At 37.5% G+C, this 16,695-nt stretch overlaps 1 protein-coding gene across 2 annotated transcripts in view; it reads left to right on the forward strand.

The window, feature by feature from the left end:
- The window catches only part of LOC136874894 (C-type mannose receptor 2), a 62,668-nt gene that overhangs the window by 11,510 nt on the left and 34,463 nt on the right, over positions 1-16,695 (forward strand). Inside the window, exons 2-3 of one of the 2 annotated variants that reach the window (XM_067148599.2) lie at positions 4,434-4,530; positions 8,575-8,853. In XM_067148599.2, coding sequence (XP_067004700.2) covers positions 4,434-4,530; positions 8,575-8,853 — 376 coding nt within the window. The remainder of the gene's footprint in view (positions 1-4,433; positions 4,531-8,574; positions 8,854-16,695) is intronic. The other variant, XM_067148600.2, reaches the window with a different exon arrangement.

The raw sequence follows: 16,695 nt of genomic DNA on the forward strand, positions 1-16,695 counted from the left end.
AGGCGACCTGCACGTCGTGATGAGGATGAAATGATGATGAAGACGACTCATACATTAACCACTGATGATTGAAATTCCCAACACTGCTAGGAATCCAACCCGAAACCCCTCTGACCAAAGGCCAGCACGCTAAGCATTTAGCGATGGAGCCGGGCGTCTTCAGAAATACACCCCTCCCCCATCATTAAACATTAAGTTGATGTCTGTTTATCCCTCATTAACTTATCACCCAGCCGCTACAATCCAGCAAACTCGTAAAGCCTACTGGATTTACTTTACATCCCTTTATATAGATTTACTAATACCCAATTAAAATTATATTTCCTGGCGAGTTAGTCATGCGGTTACAAGCGCACAGCTGTGAGCTAACATCCAGAAGATAGTGGTTTCGAACCCCACTGTCGGCAGCGATGAAGGTGGTTTCCTGTTGTTGTTTTTTTTTCCATTTTCACATCGGGAAAATCATTGGGCTGTACCTTAATTAAGCCCACAGCTGCTTCTTTCCTCCCACTTTTAGCTCTTTCATATCCCATCGTCGCCATAAGACCTATATGTGTCGGTGCGACATAAAGTCAGTTGTGAAAAAACAATTAGAATAAAATAAAACACAAAAATACCACACAAATTTATTTTAAAATCCACTTAGAGGACCTTCTCCTCAACGCGTGCAAACTGGTATGTTATATGTTCACAGCTCATCTTTAGTTCTAACGGTATACACACTATTGACATGAATTAAGAATGTGTTAATGCATGAGGTTTATATTAGTTAAGAGATGACTCCTTCTCGGGTGGTGGTTCGAACCTCCTAGGTTCCATTGTCTGGTAGGTTTAGTGCCCCATATCCATGGTCTCGGGTTCTGTAGATAGGTCATACATGCATCTCATTGTCTTCACAATCCTGGAGCAGTGGTCCCGGATTTCCTACTGCACACAGTCACTGTCACGGTAGTTTATCGGTACAGAATAAAATACGCGCACTTTTTTGAACATAGTTTTGCCCTTTCACTGCTGTAAGTTACTAAATTGCGAATTTTTAACATTAGCGGCTTAGCGTAATTTAGTTACGTTCGTGTCAACGTCTAAAGACATAGTGCAGAAAATATTTCGCGCCGCGTCAGGCGAAGACAGCCTGGGAGCTGTTACATGATTGACAAAGTTTATGACATTCACCACGAAAATGTTTCGCGCCGCGTTAGGCGAAGACAGCCTGGGAGCTGTTACATGATTGACAAAGTTTATGACATTCACCACGAAAATGTTTCGCGCCGCGTTAGGCGAAGACAGCCTGGGAGCTGTTACATGATTGACAAAGTTTATGACATTCACCACGAAAATGTTTCGCGCCGCGTTAGGCGAGACAGCCTGGGAGCTGTTACATGATTGACAAAGTTTATGACATTCACCACGAAAATGTTTCGCGCCGCGTTAGGCGAAGACAGCCTGGGAGCTGTTACATGATTGACAAAGTTTATGACATTCACCACGAAAATGTTTCGCGCCGCGTTAGGCGAAGACAGCCTGGGAGCTGTTACATGATTGACAAAGTTTATGACATTCACCACGAAAATGTTTCGCGCCGCGTTAGGCGAAGACAGCCTGGGAGCTGTTACATGATTGACAAAGTTTATGACATTCACCACGAAAATGTTTCGCGCCGCGTTAGGCGAAGACAGCCTGGGAGCTGTTACATGATTGACAAAGTTTCTGACATTCACCACGAAAATGTTTCGCGCCGCGTTAGGCGAAGACAGCCTGGGAGCTGTTACATGATTGACAAAGTTTATGACATTCACCACGAAAATGTTTCGCGCCACCTGACGTGCGGACAGACTCGTGGCTATGAGGTGCAGGTATTAACAAAGGGTGCAAGATGGCTGATCGCGTAACTTCTCGACTGAGGGTAACAGCTCATTGCGTTGGTATCGCGAGTATCAGTGAGACAGTATGTTCCACAAGTGGCTAGTATGATTTGAGGATTTTTGATCATATTCAGAAGTGAATTCGATCGTATATTTTCCCGTAATCTGCCAGGCACCCCTCGAGCATTGTAGCCAAGTGGGGGAGACCCCTCACGGGCCATCTAGATAGAATGGTATAGCGAAGCTTCCTTTGTAGGCTAAGGTTCCTACTGCGTAATTTGCATAAATCGGGATTATCTAGCGCATATCTCTCGGTCAATTTTTTTCCTAAATTATGTAGATAAATAGTAAAGCTTTCTATTTTCCTATTAATGTGCATATCTGGGGGCTAATTACCTTTTTTCGTTAAAAGCTGGGTTGGCGAGCCTGGAAATATCTGTTTGGGATATTGGTTCATTTCAGTAACACAGCTCGCGACAAAGTCACGTTGTCCATTGCCATTCACGACTTTGACATTTTCCATCCATTTCGTACAATCTCGGGCTATAACACTGACCCAACGAGAGAGAAATTTCCACTGATTCTCACTCTTCGCGTCCCTCGCTTCTATGACCCGTGATCAGCACAAAGGTGTGACATTAAAATATGAATTTTACGTGCCTGGATCACTGGTTCAGACCTCTGATAGGGCACAATACACTATACAAAATAGTGGTACCAAATAATTGAAAATAAAGACATGTAAGAAAACTTGGTGAACCTCATATACATTCGCTGGATGGTGAGAAGGGCTTTGAAATATGACGATTTTGAGTACATGCTTTGGGATGCGGGTAGTAATTCCGAAAATTAAAGACGTACACAAGAGGTTTTCGGAAGCCCAACGACGTTATAACATCGACCTAATATCGATCCCCACTGGCGTCGCACGGGAGTAGTTTTGAACTTATTGTGATAGTCCTTATAATATTTCCCTGTAGGAAAAATTAGTTATTTTCCTCCTGATGCAAGCACGTAGCTTAGTATGTTGTTTATCCACAGCCCTTTCGACCGCCTGCCAATTAGCTCGCTCCTTTCCCTTTACGTGATATCTCAACTACTCCTGCATCTTCACTAAAATGACACATATCATAACACATACAATGTATGCATTGTAGAGGATATTGTTATATTAATAAAGTTATTAACTTGAATAAGGATATGTTTTAGGAGTTGCTTTACGTCGCATCGACACAGATCTTAAGAAGACGATGGGATAGGAAAGGGTTAGGAGTTGGAAGGAAGCGGCCGTGTCCCTAATTGTACATCCCCAGCACTCAAAATATGGTGTTTAATTTTAATTTCCATTGTTTACTGAAAAACCGTAGCTTAAAAACGCTTAATGAGTGCTCTCTTTCACAGATTCTGCAGATATATACCGTCGGGGACCCTTTTGTAGAGTATTTAATGTTCAAAAATTATTCCACACATACTCGCGGTCTATCATTACCATTTAGGTAGCGTAAACTAGTACAACAGAGTGTTTTATTTGACTTACTTCACAAAAACCACCACTGCTCAGACTTAATTTGTTGTAGATTAATGTCTCATGCACCTACCAAGGACGATATCTCATGATATGTATAGTTTATATCACAGATTCTAACAATCATTTTTGCATGTTGAACTTCGAAACGAAGTATCAAGATTGATAAATTAAGTAAACTCGTTCCGTCGTCCCGAGGTGATGCAGCTCTTTTGGGCATGCTTACAATGGAGGCAAGTGGCATATGTCATTTTACCCACATGCCAGTACTCCTGCCATTCTTAAGTTTCTCGCAGTGCCGGGAATCGAACTCGGGCCACTGAGGATGACAGTTAACAGTGCTAACTATTACACTATGCAGGTGGCAAAAGTTAATAACTAATTCACTAGTTCAAATCAATCAATCAATCAATCAATCAATCAATCAATCAATCAATCAATCAATCAATCAATCAATCAATCAATCAATCAATCAATCAATCAATCAATCAATCAATCAATCAATCAATCATCAGCATTAATGCACTCACCTAGGTAGCAGATTTCCTATCAATGGTTTACCTGTTTCTTTAAATAATGTCTAAGAAGTTAGAAATATATCTAACATATTCTGTTGTAAATTGTTCCAATCCCTAATGCCTCTTCATATAAATGAGAATTTGTCCCAATTGTTCCTCTTGAATTACAACTTTATTTTCATATTGCCATCTTTCCTACTTTTATAAAAGAAAACAGTCAATCTTGTTCGTCTACTAATTTCATTCCACGCCAACTCTCAACTGACTGTTAGGAACAATCCTCTTTCTTGAACACCTCGTCTCCTTACTGCCAAGTCTTCCCAGACCAAAGTTTGCAAACTTTTCGTAACACTGCTCAGTTGGAAGTCACCCAGACAAATCGTGGTGCTTCTCTTTGGACTTTGTCCAGTTTTCGAATCAAGCAATCCTGGTGCGGATCTCATACAATCCAACCATACTCTAATATATTCTCACTGAAAGTATCTAAAATAACTTCAATAGTTCTAATGTAATTATTTGGTGTTTTAGATCGATTACGAGAGAAGAACTTGCAGTCGAGATGATCATACAGACTGCACTCCCCCTCAGACCACCAGAAGGATCCCTCCGATCACTACAGACAGAGGTAACATGATGAACAGTTTCACTGAGTCAATTAAAATTACGTCGGGGCCCGTATCTAATAGAGGGTGATATTTTGAATAAGGTTAAAACTTTTACGATTAATTGGAAATATTTTTTCTTTCTAAATTAAGGGTATGTTTCCTGATATCAGACATTGTTTTCAATAATAGATTTGAACGTTGATGTTACGAAGATGATTGACATGAACTTACCAATATTATTGTTCGGATTGTCTAAAAATAAGGAGAATCAAGTGACATTAAATTATTTCCAGAGCAAATGAGAAAAGCTTGTACATTCCCGCAACTTATTAACTTACAGTATGATTCCACTGCGTGCATGTAGTTTGATTGTGTACTAATTAGCTTGAACCTCATTGTTTCACGTTATTGAGTTATGTAATACTGCAACAGTTGTAAATATGTATTAATATGTCCGAATTTACGGTTACTGTAAGACTTCCAAATTGATAATTTGTGTCTATCAATGCAATGCATTGTACAATTAGTGAAAACAAAACTGAAAGAATTTTTTGCATTCCTGAGTTATGAGATGTAAAGTTACTGAACACTGTAAGCTAAATTTTCCTCTGTTAATGAAGCTTAGATTCATTTTCATCATCTTTATTATCGTTGTCATCATCTTCCATCTGAAATTCGCATCCTATTGATGATGTTTCTAGTCCTCATCAACAGATCCACAATTGAGAAGAATTTCGGTAGATGTTTTAGTTCTGATTTTTTGGATTGACGCTGTATCATATGGGACTTAAAGTAGGCAAAGGAATATTAATAACAACCAGTTATCCTGCTTATTTAGAAGGTTCACTTTGAAACGTCAAACAGCGTACTGCCAAACCGTATGCAACAACTTCTCCTTAGCGGAAGAGACTGCAATACTGCATGGCACAGGAATGAACGAGCTTTATGATTTCTTTTGTAGTCATCAACTCTGTTCTTATTTAAGGCCAATTCCTTCACCCTTATATAAGATCATCCTTAGTACAGGAGCATTTTCTTAATTTTTTCCTTAAAATCTATTGTTCTCTTTACGGAAAATTTATTAATAATAATATTGTATAGTCACTTCAGCACTCAATACATATTTATTTGTGTTCCAGGGATTTTAAAAATACTATGTAAACAGTTCTAGACCTTCAGGCAAGCAACGCAATGAGCCACGAATTTTAAGTAAATAAAAACATAATAAAGTATGAGAATATACTTCTTAATTATTCCTAAAAATGACAATCTTTTTCTTAATCATCATTATCCGGTCAATTAGGTTAGCAGTTTGCCCTTTTTCTCTATCACTACGAACGCTGATGTGAGTCTGTGCATTGTTTCACTTAAGCACCACTACGAGCGCTAATGTGAATCAGTCCAGAGTTTCACTTAAGTCGTTATAACTATATTCGGTGTGTATATTCTTCAAAACCTCAGAAAATGCCTGAGGGTATTGAACCAGGGAACACATTACAGAAAGAATTTTGTAAATGAATTAATTTGGCTTGGATTTGAATCGACGAGAAAACGAGGAAAGGAACAAGCCATTTTAGTCCGTTTTTCCGGTACTGTATATAGGCCGGAAATGATTTTCGAATTTTGTTTTGTTTGATAGAGCTATCCAAGACTCACAATTTAAGTAAGTAGACTACAATCTGAAAATTTGAAACTAATTACAAAGAATTAATCCATAAACCTGAAATATGTGGACATCTTTATATGAAAATGCTATGACGTTGAAAAGTACTTCATAGAAAATAGTGACCGAGATTGAATAATAAAAGATCATACATCACACGTACATATGTATTAAAGTGTCTAACAAAAGAAGCCTCAAAGAACTTTGTATGTCAGTATTTGTACAAGTTGAGATTTTCATGGAATAGTGTTGTATATCACCTGTGGAATATCTTTGCACCAGAAGGTTATCCAGTATACTGAATTAAATGAGAGAGGAATTTCTGTCTGAAAATTACCTTCCGTGCAAGAACTTTGTACATCAACAAACATGGCCCAGTATTTTGAGTGTATCCCCTCGATCGTTTTTAACACTGAATAAAATCAGGAAGAGAAGGATTAATCAAATAAACTGGAAGAACAAGGTACACAAACGATTGAGGAATAGCGAATGAATCTATACATCAATATCAGGGCTTGTAGTGGAAGAAAAATAACATCCAACGCAGATAAGGGGAAAACGTTGTATATCACATTACCGGTTGTTTATGCAATATAATCACATAATGTGCTTTTTATAACAATATGTCAGATAATATGTTTAATCTTTAACAAACTAGTTTAATACTGAATTGTGTGTTTCCTTTTAGGTTCGTATGTTCGAAGATTTTGGAAGGAGAGCTATATCTGTATTTCGAGGCCATTTGAGTTACTACAGTACAAATGTTTCTTTCTTGATACTGTATTATTTACAAAACAGTGTATATTTCGAGTTGTCATGTATTTAAAACACAAAAGAACCACAGCATTCATGATGTGGTATAAAACGTTGTAACTGTGACGTGTGCTGCAGGAGTTCATATATTTAGCCTTCTTCAAGTAAATTATGCATCATTTAAAATTGTATTTAATGTTTTCATCGAAATTTGTGGGACATTCTGTACCACGCGCGTCAATATTTCTGGGCCTTGCACAAGATAAAACCTTCGAGATGTTTCCAAGGACGAGACAATTCAAGGGTGAAATTAAAAATTTAAATTTGATTGGTTAAAAATTAATCGAAAAGTAACTCCATTGCGATCATTGGTCATTAACTTGGCTTTGCCATTTCCTGTTGCTCCACCCAGCGCGGGCTGCTTTCGGGAAGCTCCTCGCAGGGTTAAATTCTGTCTTCGGCATCATGTAGAGCGGACGTGTTGCCCGTGAGCTCTGTGCTCCATGGGGGCTCTGCCTTCTCTTGGAGTAAGCAAATTTGAAATTTCCTAATGTAACTTAATTTCATTTCATTTCACGTTTTAGTTTGTCACAGGAGTTTAACCGTCGATCATTCCATCAGAAATCAATTGTAATTTATGATGGTGTAATGTTGTCTTACATCCACCTCCACGTTGCCACGAGGCAAGATTTTTCTAACGCTTTTGTAACTTAAATTAATTTTTCATTAAGTTTGACCTTAGTAATCCTGATTCATTTTAAAATGTTTTCCTATTTTTATTTCTTTGGTGAAGGTGGTCGCTTGAAATATTAAAGTTTAATTTTCTTTGACGCAACTTCATTTCATCAGAGTTTGTTTTCTTTTTTTGTGGTTATGTTACAAGTAGGGTTCCTTATTTCCACTTCTTTAATGATTTTGATAATAAATAAGTATTAACTATAAGTAGGTATAAACTACATTTTTCTTTGTTGAAGTTTCAGCCATAAAAGTTCTTCGATCCACATCCCCGTAGGGTTTTTTCCTCAGTCCACATCCTGTCGTTAGTTTTCGTGTATTTTATCTTCCTTAAGTTTGATTTTATGACATGTTTTTAACAATTCTACTTTTTTAATGTTTCAAATGTATTTTTCCTTTTTGTTATTGCTTTATTAAGCCACTTAAACCGCTACAAGAACTATCTGTTGATATACAACTTTATTCCATGGAGTTTTCTGCTTTCTCACTGTAATCCTTCTAAGATGCCATATACATGTAAATATATTATTGAACTAAGACGGAGTAAGTGAAAGTTTTATTTGCAGAAAGAATTAAGCCCATACCTCCATTACATATATCGAAATACCTGTATTTCTTTATTCCTGTAAAGTTGCGAAATGTTGTATGCAATCTTCTTTGAGGGCAGGTTACAAATTATTCTGAACTTGCAAGAAAACTGAATTTGAATTAGTTTTTAATACAAAATCTAATAGGAGAAATGACTTGAATTAATGTTAGGATATTCAAATTTGTAAGGTTAAAAATAAATTACAATGTCAGTGTTAAAGACAGCACTTGTTACTAATTCTAAGGATTGCAAGTCAGGAAATAATCTGGGATAATTCTTCAGGTTTAAAATACGAATGGAATTCATACTAAATGAGTCATGTAGTTCGAACTGTTCTAGACGAGCCTCCGGCTTTTGGCTACGAGCTGTTCCCTACGGTCGGCTCCTTCTACAAGCATCATACAATAACCAGGACATGGGAGGATGCTCGCTATACATGTGAGCAAGAAGGAGCACACCTTGCCATAATCAACTCAGAGGAGGAAGCAAGAACTCTGGCCGAGATATACAAACGTTCTCCAGCAATCCGCAATGCCTTTTGGGATTTTGCTTTCATTGGATTCCATGACCTTTACGACGAAGGGTCCCATGTGACTATATTTGGTGAGAAATTAGTCCACAATTCTCATGTCATTTTATTTTATTTATATTGTATTTCTTAATACATAATAATAATAATAATAATAATAATAATAATAATAATAATAATAATAATAATAATAATAATAATAATAAATAATAGTGTATTGCCATTAGACAACATACAGTTGCAATAGACAAAGTCAAATATTGAGCCCAATTGGCTCATAGCATTGTCTTTAGAATATGATAATTTAATATGGCATACAAGGGAATGAAACACAGTTACATTATAGGCCGGATGTGTGGCGCCATTTCGCTTGCACAAGTTTAAAGACGAGTTCCACGTGTCAGGGTCATTTGATGATGAAATGGGAAGTACTGGAATATTCCATGAGACGTGTGACCAAGGTCACAAAATTTTAAGTTGGCAACACTTTCAGGCAGCAAATAGCAGTATAGCAAGTTTGGAATGGTGGGAGTAAATTAAAGATGGATGCTGTCTAAATGACCTTTAAAAATAATTAAATCCACCAGGGGATAAGGTGAAAACAATATTGAACTATTTTGAGGATAATAATTAAAGACGGCATATTTGCAACAACCTATTGGAATAAATAATTGCAGGCATATGTGACGGGACGTTATATCATTGTTAATGGGGTTCCCCGAGCTCCCTATCTAGGATCCGGCGTGCCTGAAGAGGACGCGAGCCGCTAAGAACAGTCACTCTGCTACGGAAATTTGGACGGGTCGGACGCATCGTATATGTGGTTCATGAGGAACCCTAATCTGGAGCATTCTTTAGTCCGCTAATTGGTAGTCGATAGCATACTACGGGCAAAATAGACTACGTTGTTAATTCAATAACGACCAGAATCTGGTAAAACTCAAGAAAGTGATTTTTACGATATTATCCGAAAATAGGATCGGAGCGAGGTCGAAAACAAGGACGCTTTTCAGTGCCACGTGAAACTCGCGGAAAACAGAGCAGAGACAAAGTGTTTACTACAATTGTGAATAAGTGTTTGTGTGTTAGAATAACTTAATTATATCTGTGTTTTTTTTCTTCATATGTGTTTTAGTGTATTCAGAAGTGAAGTTGTGTAAAGTCATTTAAGTTACAAATGAAGACCATGGTGATGAAGAATGGTATTGGTTCAGGTATTGAGGCCGTTAGAATGATGGCTTAAGCACATCATGGGGCCGACCTGAAACCATGAGGCCGTGGAGCTGAGTATGGAGCGTCGCCGAGTCGATAAGTACCCTGATTCATTATATCTGGCATGTGCATGATTAGCTGTTAATGTGTAAATAAATTAATGCATGGTTATTCGTTTATTTTCTTTTTAGTACTGTAGCAAGGATAGTCAGATTTTTAGGTAATTTATACTGATGCCTAGGGGGGAATAAATCTTGTGATATTACAGCGTGTGTTGAGATGGTCTTCGCGAGTGAGGAAATAATGTGTGTAAATAATGATCTTCTATCACGTGTGTGAAATAATGAGTTTTCTTAGTGCGCGATCTTCTAATAAATACTAACGTGTGTGTGTGTGTAAATATTTAATGAGTTAGGAGGCATCAGTAAGATATTAGTCAGAGGGAGCAGATAGTTTAATTGGCATGTCGCATGAAAAGTTCGTCAAGAAAATTTTCACTGACCCAAGATTCGAACCCGGACTGTCTGGCACATTACAGTGGGATTTTGGAAAATATATGTCATCAGTAAGTAACGTGCACCGTTAATCAATGAGAAAATTTTGTGCTGTAGGGAATAATTGTCATCCTAAAATTTTTCCGAGAAGTAGTTAGCTAGTGTTGAAGTAGGGACCTCTAAGACACAAAATGCCGACCGCAAGAGTCGAACCAATGATTGTGTAGCGCCACATGTGTGTAAATACCGGCATAATGATATACGTGGTCCTGATAATGGAGTGAGAAATGTAGAATAATACGTGAAATATGAAATGAATAAAATATATTGAGAGTATTATATAATTAGTAACTGTTCGCACAGACGCATGATATTGTGGAGGAACATATGGCTTCATTTAGAGTAGAGAGAGAGAGAATTTAAGTGGGTGCGGACAAAGTTAAATGCCGTGTTGACGAAATGAGTCGGGGCGAGAGATAAGGCTACAGACCGGGTCGGCGCGTTGTGTATTAGAGAGAGAGCCTTGTAACGTTGGTAAGGTCTTATAAGTAACAAAATATCGCATTCATCCGTAAGAAAAATTCTGTTTGTGGAACTCAGGACAGCACAATTAGATTAAATAATGATAGCTAGACTTCGTGACAGATCATTGCGGCAAGTGTAATGATAGGTCACTGTAATGATGCCATGTTGAGGGTCGGAGTTCGTTGCCCGGCCGAGTCAGTGGATAAGGATTTCCCCTGTGACTATATGATTGTATTATGTTGTGTTTGTTATATTATATGTTCTTCAGTGTATGAGCAATGCAAATTCTGTTTTGCAGTTGCAATATATTTTTTGTTTTGTTTTGATGTTGAATTCAGTTCATGAGGTTGTATGTACTTGTGACAATGAGGTTCTAACCCTTGTCTGTAAATTCAGTGTAGGTTAAGGTGTACTATCATTGTTGTGTAGGTCTTGCTACAGGGTAGGATATGTTTTTGTGTTAATAAACAGCTAATTAAGCATATGCGAGATATTTATAATTTTAGATGAATTGGTGAATTAACTTAATTTAGTTATGTCAGGGTTACTATCGATTTCGTGCGTACGTTCCATATTATCGGCATTCATATGAGTGGAGGATGGTATTGAGAAAGAATAAGTAAATAGTTTCGGACTCAAATAATAATTGGGATTGTTTATATAAATTTTTGTGATGAATAATTTTAAGATATATCGAATTCTTGATTAATTTACCAAATATTACAAACGTAACCGGAAAAATTTTTGATTTTAGAGGTAACAAATTCTACTGACGTGATGGTCACGGATTTAGTGAATTATAATGAATTTAATGAATTAATTAATTTAAAATGACGAGTTCATGGATAACACGGCGGATGTTGTGCTTAATGAATTTACATAGCTTCATGCATTTAAAATGGAAGGTTGTAATCAAGTAGATAATTTGGTATTTAGTAATTGCAATTACAAGGTTTACAATAGTGATGTTAAAATTTTAAGGAGAGAGAGAGTAATTGAATTTGTATACTCAGAAATGAATGAAGAAGTATGGTTGTATATTAATATTTCAAGGGTCACTATGACGAATTCACGAAAAATATGATGGTAAATTATTATAATGATTATTTGTTTTATGGTTGAAAATTTGAAATATGGTGATGACCAAATGTGAGTAGAATGGAATTGAGTTAAATTTGAGGTATTGGTGTAGAGTTGGAAAATAAGATAAAGGAAATAGTGGTCAAATTTGAAGAATGTCATTTGGGAGAAAATTTAAAGTTTTGAGTCATGATGTTAAAATGTATTGTCGTAGTGGACGAAGGTTAAAAACGATATTTGGTCCGAAGGGTTTATTGATTTGTACAGAAATATTTTGCTTTGCCAAAGTCTAGTTTAATAAATTTTGTGTTCGTAAAGGTTCTCATTCAGATTTTATTTATTTTTTTTCTTCTCTTTTATCCTTCCTGTATAATTAATTTAAGGTTAGTTTTATAATATTCGAAGAGGTTTCTGTGGGTAGTACCCAGTCAGCGACCCTGTGATGTCTCAAGCCGGTGCCACATTTCAAAGGCAGGAAGGGTAGAGGGTTGAATATAATATATAAATTACAGTTTAGAACGTATAAATACATCTAAATGTCATTAAAAGAACACCACATAGGCCAGTATAAGGTTTATATACACTGAAGAATAAAATGAAATCTTTTCATGACACTTTGGACTGTTTGTCTATTGAATATTAACCGTGGAGGTGATCAAAACTGCCAGTGTTACCTAACTATTTTTTTTTTTTTTTTTTTTTGCTAGGGGCTTTACGTCGCACCGACACAGATAGGTCTTATGGCGACGATGGGATAGGAAAGGACAAGGAGTTGGAAGGAAGCGGCCGTGGCCTTAATTAAGGTACAGCCCCAGCATTTGCCTGGTGTGAAAATGGGAAACCAGGGAAAACCATTTTCAGGGCTGCCGATAGTGGGATTCGAACCTACTATCTCCCGGATGCAAGCTCACAGCCACGCGCCTCTACGCGCACGGCCAACTCGCCCGGTATACCTAACTATTATATTCGCCTCTTAATATTGGCGCAACATTTTCTCAAAATTACCGGGCTGAGTGGCTCAGACGGTTAAGGCGCTGGCCTTCTAACCCCAACTTGGCAGGTTCGATCCTGACTCAGTCCGGTGGTATCTGAAGGTGCTCAAATACGACAGCCCCGTGTCGGTAGATTTACTGGCACGTAAAAGAACTCCTGCGGGACTAAATTCCGGCACCTCGGCGTCTCCGAAGACCTTAAAAAGTAGTTAGTGGGACGTAAAGCAAATAACATTATTATTATTATTATTACTATTATTATTATTATTATTATTATTATTATTATTATTATTATTATTATTATTATTATTATTATTATTATTATTATTTTCTCCAAATTAAGGTAGTGTGTAAATGTACAATATCAGCCATTTTTGAGGTACGTTTTTAAGTTATTCAAGGGTCTATCTTTCCATAGATTAGGTAACTCATTGAATAATATAATCCCATTATATCTATAAATTTCTTGTGTCATTTTCAATATAACGTGTGGTAAATCCAAAACATTCCTTCTCCATGTGTCGTATGAGTGTACTTTTCTACGAGATGTCATATCATAGAGATTTTCTTTAATGAAATATGTACGGTGACAGGAGAGTCATAATAGCGAGTTCTTGAAACGTAGGCCTTCATTACTCCCTATTGGCCTTGCCTTTTATACATCTAATTGCCTTATTTTAAACTTACGCACATCTTGTGCGCCTGTCGAATTTCCCCATAATATGGTACCGTATGATAAGTGTGAATGAAAGCATAGTCTTGCCACTAACCCACATGGTGGACAAGATCATTAAGTCACCATATATTAGTGATCTTACACCGTAGTTGCCAACGGCCGTAGCCGTGTTGAAACACCGGATCCCGTGAGATCTCCGACGTTAAGCAACATTGGGCGTGGTCAGGAGTTGAATGGGTTGCCACGCGCTGTTGGTGGGAGGTAAGGGAATGGAGGAGCGGAAAGGAACTGGCCACTCTACTGCACGTAAACCTCGGCTCAGGAACACCTCTGCGGAGGTTCGGACCTGCCTTCGGGCAGAATAACCCTTACCTTACCACCGTGGTTGACGGTTTGAGTTCCGTCGATGGAAAGAATTGTCACCATCAAGATGTTACCCGTATAACCGGTAGAGAAGAAGATGTTGTGGTGTACAGTTTCCATTCATTAGATTGCTTGCCAAAAGCCTAGATTCAATTCCAAACCTCGGAATAGCATAGCACATTCTTGATGGCGATTCGTCCATCAAGTCTTGAAGTGTTATTTGACAGGATGAGGCTATGTGCCGACACCGAGTTTCAGCCTCTCCTTACTTCATTATCATCCCGACGCCTAGGTCACCCATGTACGTCAACTATCAAGAACTGCACCAGGCTTTTGCGGAGGCCATACGAGATCACTCACATCACATTGCGACTTAAAACCATTATCGGAATAGCACAATAGAAAATGAAACCTCTGGTCTTCTTATGAACAGTACTATCGTGTTTCCTGTATTCCGAATAGTCCGGATACATTCTTATACAATACTGAATATCACATCAACTTTGGATCCCTGACGTCCCGATATAACACCTAGCTACAAATGTCTTTCCTGGCTGAAACCTGAAGGGCGACATCGGTATATCGAACTCTAGATGAAAATCTCCCCTTATATATTTCTTCGAAATTTCATTTTCTGTCTTCATTAACCAAATCTTAATACTATATCTGATTATTCCCTCGCTATTTCTGTTATCCGCTCTTCTAAGTAAATTAAATCCTTCGTTCTGGCTGGGTCGCGACTTTGGAGTGCATTTCCAGCTGATGTTAGGAACTGTAAGACATATACAAAATTTAAGTATGTTTGCAGGGATTTCCTTCGTTCTGAACGCCACTGACTGATTCATGTGACTGACGATGTATGATAGACTGCGTGGTTGGTCCATTATAGTATGAAAGTGACTTCGCAATTTCGAAATTAAAATACGCAGTGATTTTCAGAACTAATATTATCACTTCTTCTTCATCTTCTTGTTAATATTATTATTACAATTATTATTATTATTATTATTATTATTATTATTATTATTATTATTATTATTATTATTATTATTATTATTATTATTTTTATTATTACAAACAATAGTTTGTGTGTAATATTTAATCTTTTAATTCGTGTACAGTAAATTTAAGTAGTCACTGTTTACCACCATACTTGTTTTATGACATATTATGTAGAGGCCTAGGATGTATGTCTTATTTCTCATAACTGCATTATTTTTTCTTTGTTTGATGCGCTATGCTAACTTTGCTTATTAGGTATTTTTCTACTTATTTTTTTACTTATCTAATTCAAAGATAGTATTTCTTTATTATATTGTAATTATGTGATTAAGTGTAAGAGAGGGCTCGAACCCCAACTTTACCACTGCCGAAGACCTAAAGACCAAAATAAACATACATACATACATTACATACATTATCATTATAGACTGTTATGCCTTTCAGCGTTCAGTCTGCAAGCCTCTGAGAATTTACTAAACGTCGCCACAATCCTCGATTTGAAACTAGTGTTGTGGCCTCATTTAGTTCTATACCTCTTATCTTTAAATCGTTAGAAACAGAGTCTAACCATCGTCGTCTTGGTCTCCCTCTACTTCTCTTACCCTCCATAACAGAGTCCATTATTCTCCTAGGTAACCTATCCTCCTCCATTCGCCTCACATGACCCCACCACCGAAGCCGGTTTATGCGTACAGCTTCATCCATCGAGTTCATTCCTAAATTAGCCTTTATCTCCTCATTCCGAGTTCCCTCCTTCCATTGTTCCCACCTGTTTGTACCAGCAATCATTCTTGCTACTTTCATGTCTGTTACTTCTAACTTATGAATAAGATATCCTGAGTCCACCCAGCTTTCGCTCCCATAAAGCAAAGTTGGTCTGAAAACAGACCGATGTAAAGATAGTTTCGTCTGGGAGCTGACTTCCTTCTTACAGAATACTGCTGATCGCAACTGCGAGCTCACTGCATTAGCTTTACTACACCTTGATTCAATCTCATTTACTATATTACCATCCTGGGAAAACACACAACCTAAATACTTGAAATTATCGACCTGTTCTAGCTTTGTATCACCAATCTGACATTCAATGCTGTTGGATTTCTTACCTACTGACATCAATTTAGTCTTCGAGAGGCTAATTTTCATACCATACTCATTGCACCTATTTTCAAGTTCCAAGATGTTAGACTGCAGGCTTTCGGCACAGTCTGCCATTAAGACCAAGTCGTCAGCATAGGCCAGGCTGCTTACTACATTTCCACCTAACTGAATCCCTCCCTGCCATTTTATACCTTTCAGCATATGATCCATGTAAACTACGAACAGCAAAGGTGAAAGATTACAGCCTTGTCTAACTCCTGTAAGTACCCTGAACCAAGAACTCATTCTACCATCAATTCTCACTGAAGCCCAATTGTCAACATAAATGCCTTTGATTGATTTTAATAATCTACCTTTAATTCCATAGTCCCCCAGTATAGCGAACATCTTTTCCCTCGGTACCCTGTCATATGCTTTCTCTAGATCTACGAAACATAAACACAACTGCCTATTCCTCTCGTAGCATTTTTC

This window comes from Anabrus simplex, chromosome 5 (genome assembly GCF_040414725.1).
Source record: "Anabrus simplex isolate iqAnaSimp1 chromosome 5, ASM4041472v1, whole genome shotgun sequence".
In the NCBI taxonomy this organism is placed as follows: domain Eukaryota; kingdom Metazoa; phylum Arthropoda; class Insecta; order Orthoptera; family Tettigoniidae; genus Anabrus; species Anabrus simplex.